Raw genomic sequence first — 16,447 nt, forward strand, 5'->3', positions numbered from 1 at the left:
TTTTTTTTTTTTATCATTTAATATTTTATTTCGAAAATACTTTGCGCTGACATTTGTATTATATAATTAAGCGCATTTGTCTCTTTGTTAATTATTGGTCAGATTTTCATGTGATTTTCAATAATGGGCAGAATTACGAGGAAGATTTTATAAAAATAGGCAAGGTGATTTATTTTAAGTCCGTCTGGTCCTTTGTTAAAACATATTTCATACTTATTTTTTATATTAAAATTGTAGATAATCAAATAATTACAGTGAAAAGTACAAATTGTGCAACACTGTGACGTCATTAGCCTCCACTCCATAACTTTAATGCTTTAAAGCAAGTCACTTTTCATTGTTATTTGATGAAAAAAAAAGCTAAACACGTTTTTTCATATTTTTAACTATCTGACTGAAGGACTACTTAGAACTTCTGCTTTGTTACCTAGGAAATATCCCTATTGTCGTAAATATGTTGGTTGTCTAAGACATTGGTTGTAGAAACTTAAAGTGTATTTTTTGTCTTATTCCAGCAAGAAACGGTGGAAAAATGGCTGCCTCTCCATGCAGCGTGTATCGGCGGTCACGCGGCGCTCGTCACGCTACTGCTGGAGTACAAGTATCCTGAGAGCGTGCTCAATACTTACACGTGAGTGGGATATTACTACATACATAGTTAAGCAAAGGAATGGAGGGACGGTGTATGTAGAGATGGAGTCGTGTGTGAGGAGGTGTCGTTACGGTGGTGGGAGTCTTCTAGAGGTGTAGGGGGAGGTTTCACAGCGGTAGGGGGGTACATAGACAGTAGAGAAATGGCTGGCGCTTGACGCGGCGTGTATCTTACTACATACATAGATAAGTAAGTAAGGGAGGGTTCTAGAGATGGGGGAGTGTCATAGTGTCTGCGGGGGTGTCATAGAGGTGGGGGAAATCTTCTATTGGTGTCGGAAGATACTTACACAGCATAGCAATTTGGGAAACTTCAGGAGTTTTAAGCAGTATTCAGGGTTTATGGAAAGTAGGAGATCTCAAAGGTGTCTTGACATGTTGGGAGTGAATCTCGGCTGTTAAAGGAGGGGGTTATCATATTGCTTTGTGTGTTAGGGTGTTGTAATATTTAGGGTAGTGTATAGTGGGTGAAATGTTGTATTAAGGGGTGGGATTCAAATGTTAGACGGATAATCGAATCTAAAGGCTGTGCGGGGAGGAGGAAGACACATCATTTCTCAGAGTCCTAATCATCAAATACTGTTTTTCCAGAGACCCATCAGGTGAATGGCAGTACACGAGCGCGTGGGACGTGAACGCGCGCGACGTGAGCGGTCAGACCGCGCTGTACGTGGCCTGCACGCTGGGCAACGTGGCCGTGGTGGACGCGCTGCTCGGCCACAGCGTGCTGGCCACGCCCGTCACCGCGCATCATGCACAGGTAAAACATACTGTGTAGTTTGTTTGTAGTGTGTTGTGTACAAAAAGGGGGTGTTTTCTATAATACTCAAATAAACATAAAATTCATGAATTCATTTACAATAGGCGTTATATTATCTATGGATATATTTTGCTTTGGTCAATATTTGGCTTACTTACATCGGCTTACTTACTTAAATCTGTCAACTGCGTTGTAGTTAGTTTACGGTGTGTTGTGTACAATACACAGATACACTCTGTATTACATCACTCTCATAGTGCGTGTGACGAACACCACCAGTGAGAGCTTAAGCGTAGGTGCACAGAGAAATTCAGCAGAACTAAATCAGGAACAACTATTTTTGAATGAAGGCAACTCGACCATTAAGGGCTGTTTTAGACGTACCATAACCACGCGCCAACACGTGGTTGGGTGAATATTTTCCTATTGAAATGAAATACAATTCACATGTACCACATTTATATCACGTGTTTCAAACTATCAAATCGCGACAACATTTTGTCGCTGCGTCGTGGTCTGGTTGTTACGTGTAAAACAAGCTTTAATCGAACCCAAGACGTTTACGGCTTTCAAAGACTGTTCACAGCAGCTGGCTATTAAAATATACACGAAAATTGGCTACCTAACATTTATAGTAATAAATTGGCTTGACTTATATATGGACTGAATATTATGTATATATATTGGCTCTAAATGCACTCTGTACCTAGCTATATCTCGCACTGTAAGCTAACCTCGTTGTCTTAGGAGGAAGAGACCAGCGCGGCGCAGGTCCTGAGTCCTCAGCGCAGCGGCATCTCACTGGGGATACACGCGATTGTCAGCAAACTGACTGGCAGCAGTAATAATAATGTGAGTCATGTTGTTATAGCCATGATAGCCGAGTGGTATAAGTTGGTACCTCACACGCAAGTGGTCGATGGTTCGAACCCGAGGCAACACACCAATGACATTTCGAAGTTATGTGTGTATTAGAAATAATTATCACATGCTCCAAAGGTGAAGGAAAACATCGTAAGGAAACCTTGCATGCCTAAAATTTGTTTAAAACGTTTATTGAGGGCATGCAAAGTCCCCAACCCGCACTTGGCCAGCGTGGTGGACTCAAGGCCTAACCCCTCCCTCATTACGGGAGGAGACCCTTGCCCAGCAGTGGGACATTAATGGGTTAAATTTATTTTTATTAAAATTTAATTTATCATGTTGTTAAACGCTTTAGTTTGTTCTTATGTTGTAGTGGTCCCAAATATGTGCCTTGTGGTACTCCTTATAACCTTCCCTACCTATTGTTTAGCTTATTACACGACCCAGAAACACCAGTATTTTAAGTTAAGAGTCCATATGTCTGTTGTTTTGTAGCTCCTAAACCAAAATACTGATATTAACATCGTTTTTGTTTGACAACTCACATAGTAATTTTTTTATCAGTTAATTTTTCGCTAAAAGGCTACCTATTTGTTACGCTTTCATAGCTAAACCGCTGAACAGATTTTGATGATATTTAGCAGCTAGACACTTAAAAACTCAACATCTAGCATAGTCTATTTAATTTTCCAAATATCAACCCCTAACCTGTTAAAATAGGGATTAAAAGTTGTACCTTAACGACCGCTATGTTAATTTTCTTTTGCTCATATCTTCAGGAGCGCTGGTCTTCCACCAAGCGGATATGTCCAGTGACAGTGGAGGCTGGTCGTGGTGGTGACGCGTGCGTCTCCTGCGCCGTGAGGGGGGGACATGCTGGTCTACTGAAGAGATTGCTCGCTGCTGGTGCTGATGCTAATGCTACTGCTGCTCCGCCCGCTGACTTGGTAAGTTGAGGGTTGGTCTACTCGGTCTACTCAATAGATGACTTGTTTTTGAATGAATTCCCGTGGTACTACTGAGTCTACCCAGTCTTTTACGACCTGCACGAGATGGTATCAGTTTCCCATTGATGATCTATTCGTATAATAGTCTACTAACAAGACCTTAGTGCCGTATAAATAGTGGTAATCATACTGCCTCATCGTTAGGATATTATTATTATAGGAGTGGTGGCGAAGAAGATGGTAGACCGGTCTACTAGTCTACCACATCACTGAATTATTCGTATGTTAAACGGAACATATATGTCGTTTATTAATTTATACGCTAAACTGTCGTGGTAAATTCACTGTCTCAGGTACTGTATTATTGACAATCATAAATGTCTGTATTTGACCGAAATGATTTTTATTTGCTTTAATCTAGAAAGAAAGACAGTAAATAAGAGGAAGACCAAAAAAGAGATGGATGGATTGTGTGGAAGAGGATATGAACAAGAAAGTGGTGAAGACAGAGCTGACGGTTGAACATATATTATATATATTTGATTTTATCTATTGTTATGTAGCAGGCATCAGAGACGTCTCGTGACCGTCGCAGGTCGCGGTCAGCGTCGGCCGCGCTGGGCGGACCGCGCGGTACTGCGGCGCCTTCACCTGCTAGACCTAGCTATAATGCTGACCGTAAGTAGACAGTTTCATACAGAGTTACTTTACAAACACCAGAGTTCTCACATAGAAAAGCAGTGATAGCCGAGTGGTATAAGTTGATACCTTCCACGCAAGTGGTCGCAGGTTCGAACCCGAGGCAACGCACTAATGACTTTTCCAAGTTATGTGTGTATTAGAAATAATTATCACATGCTCCAACGGTGAAGGAAAACATCGTGAGGAAACCTTGCATGCCTGAAATTTATTTAATAAATTTATTGAGGGCATGCAAAGTCCCCAACCCGCCATTTAAATTTATTATTATTTATTATAGAATTCTTACAGGCATTGATAACTAACATTATAAGCATTAAATTTAGTTCTACGAGTTCTGACATAATTCAATAAATGAAAAATTAATGTTGCGTTTTCATTGTATGGTCATGAACTTCCATGAAACCGTTGAATCGTTGAAGACCACGCGAGAAACGTAGCCGCGCGTCTGACAATCTCTAAGATATAAAATCAATTCATCCGCCGTGTCTATCGCAATGTCTTATTGCAAAAACTTAAAAACCACTGTACGGATTTTACACGGTTTTACGAGAATGGAGAATTAAATGAATCCTTAATCGACCCCTTGTAACTTGTAAATTACTTTAGGGTCTGGTTTTAAAGACCTTAAGGATCAATTTTAAAACTACGACTACTCCTTACAATTCAATCAAAACCTTCCCCTAACTTCTCCCCTAATAAACTTCTTTCAGGTGAAAGTCCCTGGACGGCGCTGGCCATAGCGGCTCACGCGAAGAACGTGCAGCTGGCAGAGATCCTGCTGCAGCACGGCGCCACGGACCCGCACTGCCGCGCCATCAGGGAGTGCGCTAAACACTCGCTCACAGACCTGCTGGCTAAACTGCTGGCTACTAAGGTTAGGGGGGATTTTGACTTTTGATCTCTAGAGGAATTTATCGTAAATTTATTAAAATATGTTTATGAGTTGTTATGAGTGAAATGTAACGTGATTTTATGTGGTATTCTATGATATGTAGTAGTAGGATTTTTCGTGATTTTGGATTGAGTAACGAGATTTTGAGATATCTTACTTGTAATATTATAATGTAACGGGTCTTATACGCGATTGAAAATGTGTGCGACTGTCAGCTAACTGTCAGCTCGTGACCACGGTCGTTGTAATGCGATCAAAACGTCGGGCAGCAAATAAGGTATCCTAACCTTTAAATTTTCAATCGTGTATAAGACCCGTTGCATTATAATATTATGTGTACTAGTCGCGAGAGTTTAAAAACGTTAATATCTTACTTGATTTTATTTTTGGTCATGTGTGTGATGCGACATGATCCAGCATGATTTTAAATGTTTTGTTGAGTTGAGCTTGTTCTTACACTAATTAATGTGATCAAACGTGATGTTATATTATTAAATGCGATTAGGATGGTCTTGAGTTTGAGGTATGCTATTTTACACGATTTAAAATATCATATGATCATGCGTGGATCTACAAATGATAATGCATTGTCATGTGTAGTCATTAAAAAGTTTGTCATAATAATATGTGATCACGCGTGATTTTGCGTAATTATACGATTGATCGTATTATTTAATTTTGTTCAGCGTCGCGTGGCAAAAAGACGTCTTGAAGAACTTTGTAGAAGGGTAAATTATTATCTAATTAGTGTGTTTTAAGATTTTTCACTGACTATTTCTATTGATTTAACTCTGATGCTCGTTGGCGGTACAGCATGGCAAGGGATTTTAAGTGACTAAGAACAAAATCGTTTCAAGTATACCTTGCTGCAGTCCTTGCACTAAGCTTAATTTAAACTATGTAGATGAAAGATAATGCTTACAGGTACAAAAAATACAGTTAACTTAGGCATGCTTACGAGAGCTTCGGAATACCTTAATATATTAAAAGACGCCTCAATTTATCACGGGATGCCTCGGCATGCTCTTTAGATGATGAATTGTAACGAGATGCCAGGCATTGTTACGGAATGAAACGAAATGTCACAGGATCCGTAGACATGCGTCCATATAAGGTATGCCTCGGGATACCTTAGAAAGACAGAAATCGAAAAATCGTCTGACATGCCGTGCTGTCAGTGTATCAGGTCTTATACCACGGTGAGCTAAATAACTGTGTGTTCTTTCACTACTATTACAATATAGCTTGTTTTTCAATCTATCTATTGTGTGGTTTCTATCAAAGTTGTTCAAGCCGTTTTTGGTAAGCTTGTTAGGATTTAAGACACTGTATTTTATACACCTCAGTTTGCAACTTTGATAATATGATTACCAATAAGTCTTTTATACTCTTCATTGTTGGCAGAGGTGTATACTTTACATCCAACGCCATTACTATGCCGTATAAGTTTCATGTAATAGAGGGCGAGCTTATTGCCATATGTTAATTTATCTATATCAGTATGTATTTAGAAGTATATAAGTATATTTATCAGTTTTTTGATTACCATAGTACAAGCTCTGCTTAGTTTGGAATCAAATGACCGTGTGTGAGTTGTACAAAAATATAAAGAAAAAAAATTATATATATATTTTTTTTAGAAAGACACTAAGAATTGCTCTTGTGTCGCGGTGACTTTTACAAACATACAAACAACGGACACAAAGTACAACCAGACCCGAAACAATTATTTGTGGATCGCACAAATAATTATTCCGTATGGGAATCGAACCCACGACCTCCCGACGCATTGGTAGCGGAGCACTGACATCGGTAATGGCGAACCGTTCGTGTATTACACCTGTTTATACTTTCGGTTATAACGCAATCTTTATATTATATCATCGACGCTCGTCACTCATCATCTAGCATCTCTTTGTAGGCAGTGACAACTCCCTACAAGGCGTGATAATATATGCAACTGTTTGTTCCCCAGGCGTACCAAGACCCGGACTACAAGTTGAACAAGTCCTGTATCTCGGAGGCAGTGTTCAGCGAGCGCGGCGGCGACAGCGCGCTCACGTTCAGCGCGCTGTGCCCCACCGCGCCCGTCATGATCAACTGGCGGGAGCTGCGCGCGCAGATCGCGCAGATACGGTTAGTTATACAGCCCTGAAAACCTCCCTTGAGACTAAAGTTAACCAAATAATATAGACCCCAGCCAAAGAGTCTTTTAACACTTAAAGTCCCCTGATCTTGAAACGTCTCTACCTAAGTTGCAGACAATTAACCTCAAACAAAAATGACATTTAACAACTGTCCGGGCTTGTAAATGGCTCCTACCACCAAAGTCCCCTCCACCACGCAACTATTTAGGTGTTTGTGTAATTTTTTTTTGCGATTTTTATCTTCGCTAGGTTTATTATATTGAGAGAGGCCTTAAGTGTGTTGAACTCTCGACTTAACCCGTCTCTTACTTTGGTATAAGAGTATAAGACCTGTTAGTAACATCTGTCAATGTTTACCCCCCAGTATGTCGTGGATCCGCGCGGCGGCTCTCCGCGTGAACGCGCGTCTGGCGAGCGCGGGCGGCGCCGCTCACGCGCTACACGCCATCACGCGGCTTGACGTCTCCAACAACGAGCTGCGACTACTGCCGCCTGAGCTCTTCTCTATGCTTAGTCTCAGGTGCTCACACAAACATACATATATACAGACACACACATACACACATGCACAAAGACACATATGCACACACACAGCCACACTCACACGCATATGCACATCTATACTAATATTATAAAGCTGAAGAGTTTGTTTGTTTGTTTGTTTGAACGCGCTAATCTCAGGAACTACTGGTCCAATTTGAAAAATTCTTTCTTTGTTAGATAGCCCATTTATCGAGGAAGGCTATAGGCTACATATCATCACGCTACAACCAAAAGGAGCAGAGCAGCAGTAAAAAATGTTACAAAAACGGGGAACATTTCGACCCATTCTCTCTTATGTGACGCAAGCGAAGTTGCGCGGGTCAGCTAGTACATTATAAACTAGTTACTAGATTAAGGTAAATTGTAAAAGTACAATAAATAAATAAATAAATACACACACCGGTGTTGCCAACCCGAAGGTGTCTGTGACTGTGGTATGTTTACCACTTAATATTATTTATTACTAGCTGACCCGCGCAACTTCGCTTGCGTCACATTATCACATAAGAGAGAATAGGTCATAGTTTTCCTCGTTTTTGTAAAATTTTTTACTGGTGCTCTGCTCCTATCGGTTGTAGCGTGATGATATATAGCCTATAGCCTTCCTCGATAAAGGAACTAAAACTCTTAGGTTTGCAGGAAAAAACCTAGAGACCCTAAAATTTATATACTCCATTCCAATCGATACTAGTGTAGTTATTTATATTGTCATATTTCTACAGATATTTAAACGCGGCACAGAACAAGTTGGAGCGTCTCCCAACATCCGAAGATCCTCTAGAAGACGAGGTGGAGTCTAAGAGACGTCGTAGAAAGAAGATCAGACCTGAACTATACACTGCACCTGTGTTACAAGAACTGTACCTACAGGTATGTAATAATAACTTGCAGGTAGGTATATTGCGTGGTTGATTGGATGGATGGATGATTATGGTCGGTTAGTTAATTGCTGCTAATGACGGATGGTTCGTTGGATGATTGAATGCTCGGTAGGTTGGTTTGTTGGTGAGTTGGATCATTCTATAGATGGGTGACCTCATAGTGGTATTTGAACTGAGCGTCTCCGTGCTCCGGAGGGCACGTAAACAGTCGGTCCCGGTTGTTGTCAATTAAGATAATAGTCGTTAAGCCATGTCAAAGGCCTTCGGGCGGCTTGAACAACTTTGACACTAGGTTGACCACTAACCATACGACAAACAAACAAACAATTTGATAAATCTTTGAATACGTAGTACTATGACTGGTTGGATATGTTATTATATCCTGCTATTAATAAAGAGACCACATGCTCCTATCCCAACAGTTATAAATCATTCACATTCATACAATTCATCAATTTTCATACAAAGATCTTTTAGACATCACCAACTGTTTTAATTTCCAGGACAATCGCTTAGAAGAGCTGCCTCCAGCACTGTTCCGTCTCCCTTCACTGTCAACATTAGACGTATCGAACAACAAACTCCGTGCCCTCCCCGCAGCCCTCTGGAGGGCGCCAGCACTCAGGGACCTGAGTGCCGCACTCAATCATCTGAGAGACTTGCCTACTGGGGTCGAGGTATGTTTTTAATTATTTAATTTGTACTTATTTTTAAAAAGACACTAAGATTTGCTCTTGTGTCGCGGGGACTTTTACAAACAAACAAGCAAGGGACGCAAAGTACAATTGGACCCGAGACAATTATTTGTGGATCGGACAAATAATTGTTCCGTGTGGGAAACGAAACCAAGACCTTCCGACGTAATATAGCGGTGCGGCGATCTTAACCAATGCGCCACGCAGTCAGTAAAATATTATACATATTTTTGTTTTTTTGCTCATAACCATCTCCTTTCCACTCATATAAATGTATTAATTTTGAAATACAGTCAACCTGGGTAACTTTGAATCATTTGGGTAACATAGAAAATGGGAATTTGAGCAAGTTTCAAATTCCCACGTTCAATGTTACCCAAATGATTCAAAGTTACCCAAGTTGACTGTATTTCAAACCCTTCAATAACAGTTGGCACTAATAAATCACAGCAAAGTCACTGTTATTACCTAGTAACTAAGTGTATCACGCATGCTATTTCCACAGGGTCAGTTAGAATGTTCGAGTCCGTCCCAGTTGTCGTCACCGTGTGAGACGTCGCCACAGCTGAGTGCGTCTCCGTCACTGAACAGCGCGCAGTTCGCCGTCGCTAGCCAGTCGGTAAGTTAAATACATAGATAGAGCCTTACATTTTACAAGTAGTATGAAAATATTAAGCACTCGATTTTGGTAAAAATTATCTGTATATCATCACGCTATGACCAATAGGAGCAGAATACCAGTAAAAAATGTTACAAAAATGGGGAAAATTATGACCCATTCTCTCTTATGTGACGCAAGCGAAGGTGCGTGAGTCAGCTAGTGTATCTATATAAGTATGTTTATCAGTTATTTGGTAACCAAGCTCTGCTTAGTTTGGAATCAAATGCCTGTGTGTGGTGTGTGCAGTTGTCCAATAAAATAATAATAAAAACTTGGTAACTAACGAATTTAATATGTTTGTTTATTGTTATAGAAGTCATCGTCGCGCAGTCCGTCGATCGAGCGCAGTGAGTCCGACACGCTGGACGATGATGATGACGATGTTATCCCACTGCTGGGCAACCGCGCTGGACATGCCGTGTGAGTACATACATACATCCATACATACATACATACATACATACGTTCGTACATACATACATACGTATAATATCACGCCTTTTCCCCATGTGGGTAGGTTAATAGAAGTAAAAATATAAATATCTCAAAATACATTTTCATGTAAAATGTTTACAAGACGAGATGTTATATCTCGCATAGTCAAATAGTTAATTAAACATTTCAATTTGTATATTCGAGGCTCCCGTAGCCAGTTGCGTTCACCAGTCGGTAAACGATTTGTGGGTAAAGCAAACCCTGGTGCAGTCATTCCGTAGATGGGTGACTGCATAGTGGTATTTAAACAGGGCGTCTCCGTGCTTTGGAGGGCACGTAAAAGGTCGGTCCCGGTTGTTGTCAATTAAGATAACAGTCGTTAAGCCACGTCAAAGGCCTTCGGACGGCCTGAACAACTTTGACACTAGGTTGACCACTAACCATACGATAGATAGATAAAAATTGTATATTGTACTATTCTCCCCCAGTTGGTCAGAAGCTCGTCGCGCGCACACATGGCGCGGTGTGGTGGAGGGGGCCATCAGTCCCCCCAGCCGGGGGGGCTCCAGTCTGTCCGCGCTCAACCTGGCACACAACCAGTTTACCTGCGTGCCCGCCGCGCTGGCCTGCAACGCGCCTAACTTGACCAGGTTGAACATGGCTTATAACTCACTCAGGTAAGTACAAACATTAAATCACGCCTTTTATAACTAACTGAAGCAGTGATAGCCGAGTGGTATAAGTTGATACCTCTATGCAAGTGGTCGCAGGTTCGAACCCGAGGCAACACAAACACATGACTTTTCGAAATTATGTGTGTATTATAATTATAAATAATTATCACTTGTTCCAACGGTGAAGGAAAACATCGTGATGCAACCTTGCATGACTAAGAGTTGTTTAGAACAGTTCTTAAAGGTATGCAAAGTCCCCAACCCGCACTTGACCAGCGTGGTGGACTCAAAAAATGTGTCTTGTATTGTAATTGTAATTTAATTAAATGTGTAAAAAAAAGGTAATTCTACATATTTGTTTGTCCCTCAGGTCAATGTCGTACGTGACGTCATACCCGACGAGTCTCCGTCAGCTGGACTTGAGTCACAATGAGATCACTTGCTGGCCCAGTCTACCGCAGGTATGAGAAATATAGTAGTTGATTGGGTTAACGAAAAATAGAATAAGTTGTACTTGTAAACGGTTCAAGCTATTTCAATATTTTTTGTAAATAATGTTGAAATTTAATTTATTATAGACTGAATCATATGAGATACTCAATAGATTCCAACGAAAATACGACACTGTGACGTCATTATGTTGTATTTCTATACAAAAAAGTGTTTTTGATATTTCGTAAAGAGCGGCAGATTTGACTAGTAGTCAACTACTCCATTGAAACTAAATTGCTTCGTTTATCCAGAATAAAGAGTTGTGGTGGGGGCCTGACTTTAGGCTTAGAGGGTCCTTAAGTTTAAGGAAAGGGGCACTTTGAATTTAGGAGAGGGGTTGCTTTCTGTCGAGAGATAGAGGCTTTGATATTAGGAGAGAAGAGAATTTAAATGAATGAAGGAAGAAAATAAAGGGGAGGGGTTGGCGTAATAAGCAATTTGGTTTTGAGGGGGTTATTGTAAAGTACGGTTCCATCTCAAGGGCGCAGGAGATTTTAAACATAAGTTTTTTTATTGACATTATGTTTTCAGGTGGAAAGCTTCGGGTCTACAGAAGGAGACCCCCTGGCCTGCTACTGTCCCAACTCTTCAGTGACAAGCAGCACTCGCTCCAGACCTCGGTCCGGGGGGTCGGTGCGCTCTCAGCTGCTGAGCGCCGCCTGTCCCGCGAGGAGGCACCTGCGGCTAGAGGGGCTGAGGACACTGGTGAGTATATGACCCCCAACTCTTCAGTGACGAGCAGCACTCGCTCCAGACCTCGCTCCGGGGGGTCGGTGCGCTCTCAGCTGCTGAGCGCCGCCTGTCCCGCGAGGAGACACCTGCGGCTAGAGGGGCTGAGGACACTGGTAAGATCCAACTCCTCAAATATCAGCAGTAGGAGAGTCTAACCAAGGTTCTAAGGTTATACTTTGTTACTAGTTAACAACTGACACAAGGCTTCTACCACAAGTTAGTATGTGACTCCCATCAAAATCAAAATCAAATCATTTATTCATTTAGGTCAAATATTGACACTTATGATAGTCGTTACAATTACTGAATCTACCACTAGCTCGGAAAGTGTACAGTCTTATGAGAAGAGCTAGCAACAAACTCACACACACTCTTTTCAATCGCCAAAAGTTTTATACAATAATTGATCATGCGAGGAGCTGCCAACAATCAGCGATATAGACTAAACGTCAATTAAGGAAAATGAATATAGAATATAGCTAGGTTATTTATTAGTCTCTGATCCGTATGTTGGGAGCACCCATCTCCCAGGTGACTTGTTACATACGCTTCAGGGCTAAGTCCGGTGGGTCTATGCGGACTCAGCTGTTGCCGTCGCCTGACCTAAGTGATAGATTCTCAAAATTTAAGAAACTACCGCAGCACTAGGTTCTATAGTACAACTTGATAGACTTTGAGTTTATAACAAACACACAGACAGACGCGGCTATGTATATTGATGTGTGTGTATTGGCACAGATCCTGGCGAACAACCTGCTGACTCGCATCCAGCTGACGACGGACGACGACGGCTACATCGCCGCGCCGCACGACGACGCCACCAACGATGACGAAGACGAATGGGTACGTACTAACCTAGCTTGTACTTTAGTTCAACAACTTAGTAGAGAATCGTGTGTGAAGAATTGACAACGTCTCTTATAAGGCGGAAAACTTCTTATTAGCTGTGTCTCCTTTTAAGATCGTGTGGAGCTTTTAACTAGGTTGTCAGACTACAACTGACACAATAAACTTTAACGTTGTTGACAAAAAGTATTTACTATATAATTGCGCTCATGGCTAGTTGCCATCTCCGGTGGGTAAACCATTTGTGGCTGAAACAACAGAAACATCATTCCGTTTTTAGGGTTCCATACCCAAAGGTTAAAAATGGATACGTCCTAGTAATAGTTACTGAGACTTTGCTGTTTGTTTGTCTTACATTTACAAACATACAAAGTACAACCCAGACCCAAAAAAAAACTATTTGTTGATCGCACAAATAATTGTTCCGTGTGGGAATCGGACCCACGACCTCCCGACAGACAGTAGGAGGCAGTCCATAGCAGGCATATAACAGTGACTATAACAAAAAAGAGTATTCATTCATTCATTCGTTCATAACTTTCGTCCACAGAACACTGGCTCCCCCCTCAAAGGTCGCCTGCTCTTCCCCCTACTGTCAATGCTGGACGTATCTTGCAACTTACTGCGCGCCGTACCGCCCGCCATACACGAGCTCACCAACTTGTCTGTACTGAATATTAGCGGGAATAAAGGTATTGTACACCTTAATGTGACCTAATGAATGCTATAAAGAACTTACCGACCAATTTGCGCTCTACCTTATAAGGATAAAGGTGTGTGACCTTAAAGTGACCTTGACCTTTTGACTTTAGATGTGTCACATCGATGACTTTGACATTTTGACTTTAGACAACTTTGACATTTTGACATTAGATGTGACACATAGACGACATTGACATTTTGACCTTAGACGACTTTGACATTAGATGTGACACATAGACGACTTTGACATTTTGACTTTAGACGACTTTGACATTAGATGTGACACATAGACGACTTTGACATTTTGACTTTAGACGACTTTGACACTTTGACTTTAGACGACTTTGACATTTTGACTTTAGACGACTTTGACTTTAGACGACTTTGACATTTTGACTTTAGATGTCTTTGACATTAGATGTGACACATAGACGACTTCGACACTTTGACTTTAGACGACTTTGACATTTTGACTTTAGACGACTTTGACACTTTGACTTTAGACGACTTTGACATTTTGACTTTAGACGGCTTTGACACTTTGACTTTAGACGACGTTGACACTTTGACTTTAGACGACTTTGACATTTTGACTTTAGATGACTTTGACACTTTGACTTTAGACGACTTTGACACTTTGACTTTAGACGACTTTGACATTTTGACTTTAGACAACTTTGACATTTTGACTTTAGACAACTTTGACATTTTGACCTTAGGTGTGACCTTGACAGCAAGCACTGAAACTTGATTACATCTCACTGAAATTATTAAGCGTCTCTAAAGAGTGAGCAAGAAGCAAGACCTCTTATTCTAACGAAATTTTTATTTTCTGCCCCCAGATATAACAGAACTCCCCCCACAAATGGGTTTGCTATCCCGTCTATGGAACCTCAACACGGTCGGCTGTACATTACAAGAGCCACTTCGCTCTATGCTGTCTTGCGGCCGGTACAAGAGCATGGACATAGTGGGCTACTTGAAGAGTGTGCTGCAGGAAGCGCGGCCTTATGCGAGGATGAAGCTGATGTTAGTGGGATTGCAGGTGAGTGGGCAAAGTGTGGGCAAAAATTTTGTAGAGCGGGCAACTTTTAGTTGTGTGGGCAAAGTGCGGGCATCTTTTGAGTTGAGTGGGCACGGTGTGGGCAACTTTTTAGTTGAATGAGCAAAGCGTAGTAGACCCCTATAGTGAAAGTAGGCTTGCTGGTACATGAATAGGTGTCATATTAGTAATTGGGCAACACGGTCAGCTGTACACTACAAGAGCCACTGCGCTCTATGCTCTCGTGCGGCCGGTACAAGAGCATGGACATCGTGGGCTACTTGAAGAGTGTGCTGCAGGAGGCGCGGCCTTATGCCAGGATGAAGCTGATGTTAGTGGGATTGCAGGTGAGTGGGCTAAGTGTGGGCAAAAATTTTGTAGAGTGGGCAACTTTTGGGGAGAGTGGACAATGTGTGGGAAATTTTTGAGTAGGGTGGGCACGGTGTGGGAAACTTTTTGAGGGAGCGGGCAAAGCGTGGGCAACTTCTTGGGGGAGTGGGCAAAGTGTGGGCAAACATTTTGGCGGTGTGGGCTAGATTTGCCATATTTATTACGTTATTTTGTCATTATAAGTAACATAAATCCTTTTATTTGCAGGGTATAGGCAAGACCAGTCTACTCGAGTGTTTAAGACAAGAATCAGCTATACAGCACAGAAGAAAACCTACCGAGGTATGTACACATTACTATCCCACTGCTGGGCAACTGTCTCCCCCTGAACAAAGGAGACTTTAGACCTCAAATCCACCACGCTGGCCTATTGCAAATTAGAACTATGCATGCCCTTTATAAATATACTAGCTGACCCGCGCAACTTCGCTTGCGTTACATAAGCGTCAAAAATTTCCCCGTTTTTGTAACATTTTTCACTGGTACTCTGCTCCTATTGGTAGTAGCGTGATGATATATAGCCTATAATCTTCCTCGATAAATCTATCTAACACTGAAATAATTTTTCAAATCGGACCAGTAGTTCCTGAGATTAGCGCGTTCGAACAAACAACCAAACAAACAAACTCTTCAGCTTTATCATATTAGTATAGATTAAACAAGCAAATTGTAGGCATGCAAGCACATTTTTTATTCATCAAAATTGTCTTCTCTTCCCAGCATTGGGCAAAGCGCATGGGCAACAAGTCGTCGCGGCGTGGGAACGTGTCCACCGTGGGCGTGGACATCGGCACTTGGGTCTATGAGAAGCATCGCTCTACCCGAGGACCTGTTACTTTCAGGACTTGGGACTTTGGGGGGCAGCATGAGTGAGTTCAACTTAATCTAATATATAAAATTCTCGCGTCACAGTTTTCGTTACCGTACTTCTCCGAAACAGCTTGACCGATTCTCATGAAATTTTGTGAGCATATTGAGTAGGTCTGAGAATAGGCCAACATCTATTTTTCATGCCCCTAAGTGACACTTTTTTTTAAATTTTTATGACAAAACAACGTTTGCCGGGTCAGCTAGTATTGTGTAAATTTATCTATGAGTAGTGGTAAACTAGATAAAACACGCGGATCTTTAGGAATTCACTTCTGAAAGAATTAAAGTTAAGATACTTTTGTTAAAACATGTATTTAAATGTAACTGGTCCAACATTTGCGAAAATACTTTACAGTAGACAGGAATAGATATATAATAATGTACAAGGTACTAAAAAGAAACGTTTCCATGTTTTTTTTTGCGATCAGTTGCACAGACAAGCTCTATGTTTCCTTGTTACCACACACACATATTTAAAACAAAATACAGAAATAATACGTTCAAATTGACAACCTCCTTCT

The 16,447-nt window shown here is 41.3% G+C and overlaps 1 protein-coding gene across 2 annotated transcripts in view; it reads left to right on the forward strand.

Annotated features, from left to right (window-relative positions):
* Nucleotides 1–16,447, forward strand: part of Lrrk (Leucine-rich repeat kinase) — a 67,911-nt gene that overhangs the window by 23,431 nt on the left and 28,033 nt on the right. Inside the window, exons 6-25 of one of the 2 annotated variants that reach the window (XM_076133465.1) lie at nucleotides 516–631; nucleotides 1,243–1,411; nucleotides 2,159–2,263; nucleotides 3,055–3,222; nucleotides 3,786–3,900; nucleotides 4,635–4,798; nucleotides 6,792–6,952; nucleotides 7,328–7,483; nucleotides 8,229–8,376; nucleotides 8,891–9,064; nucleotides 9,588–9,701; nucleotides 10,057–10,163; nucleotides 10,667–10,855; nucleotides 11,223–11,313; nucleotides 11,876–12,049; nucleotides 12,815–12,919; nucleotides 13,473–13,614; nucleotides 14,467–14,669; nucleotides 15,264–15,338; nucleotides 15,777–15,925. In XM_076133465.1, coding sequence (XP_075989580.1) covers nucleotides 516–631; nucleotides 1,243–1,411; nucleotides 2,159–2,263; nucleotides 3,055–3,222; nucleotides 3,786–3,900; nucleotides 4,635–4,798; nucleotides 6,792–6,952; nucleotides 7,328–7,483; nucleotides 8,229–8,376; nucleotides 8,891–9,064; nucleotides 9,588–9,701; nucleotides 10,057–10,163; nucleotides 10,667–10,855; nucleotides 11,223–11,313; nucleotides 11,876–12,049; nucleotides 12,815–12,919; nucleotides 13,473–13,614; nucleotides 14,467–14,669; nucleotides 15,264–15,338; nucleotides 15,777–15,925 — 2,825 coding nt within the window. The remainder of the gene's footprint in view (nucleotides 1–515; nucleotides 632–1,242; nucleotides 1,412–2,158; nucleotides 2,264–3,054; nucleotides 3,223–3,785; nucleotides 3,901–4,634; nucleotides 4,799–6,791; nucleotides 6,953–7,327; nucleotides 7,484–8,228; nucleotides 8,377–8,890; nucleotides 9,065–9,587; nucleotides 9,702–10,056; nucleotides 10,164–10,666; nucleotides 10,856–11,222; nucleotides 11,314–11,875; nucleotides 12,050–12,814; nucleotides 12,920–13,472; nucleotides 13,615–14,466; nucleotides 14,670–15,263; nucleotides 15,339–15,776; nucleotides 15,926–16,447) is intronic. The other variant, XM_076133466.1, reaches the window with a different exon arrangement.

The sequence above is a fragment of the Anticarsia gemmatalis genome, chromosome 29, assembly GCF_050436995.1.
Source record: "Anticarsia gemmatalis isolate Benzon Research Colony breed Stoneville strain chromosome 29, ilAntGemm2 primary, whole genome shotgun sequence".
NCBI classification, from domain to species: domain Eukaryota; kingdom Metazoa; phylum Arthropoda; class Insecta; order Lepidoptera; family Erebidae; genus Anticarsia; species Anticarsia gemmatalis.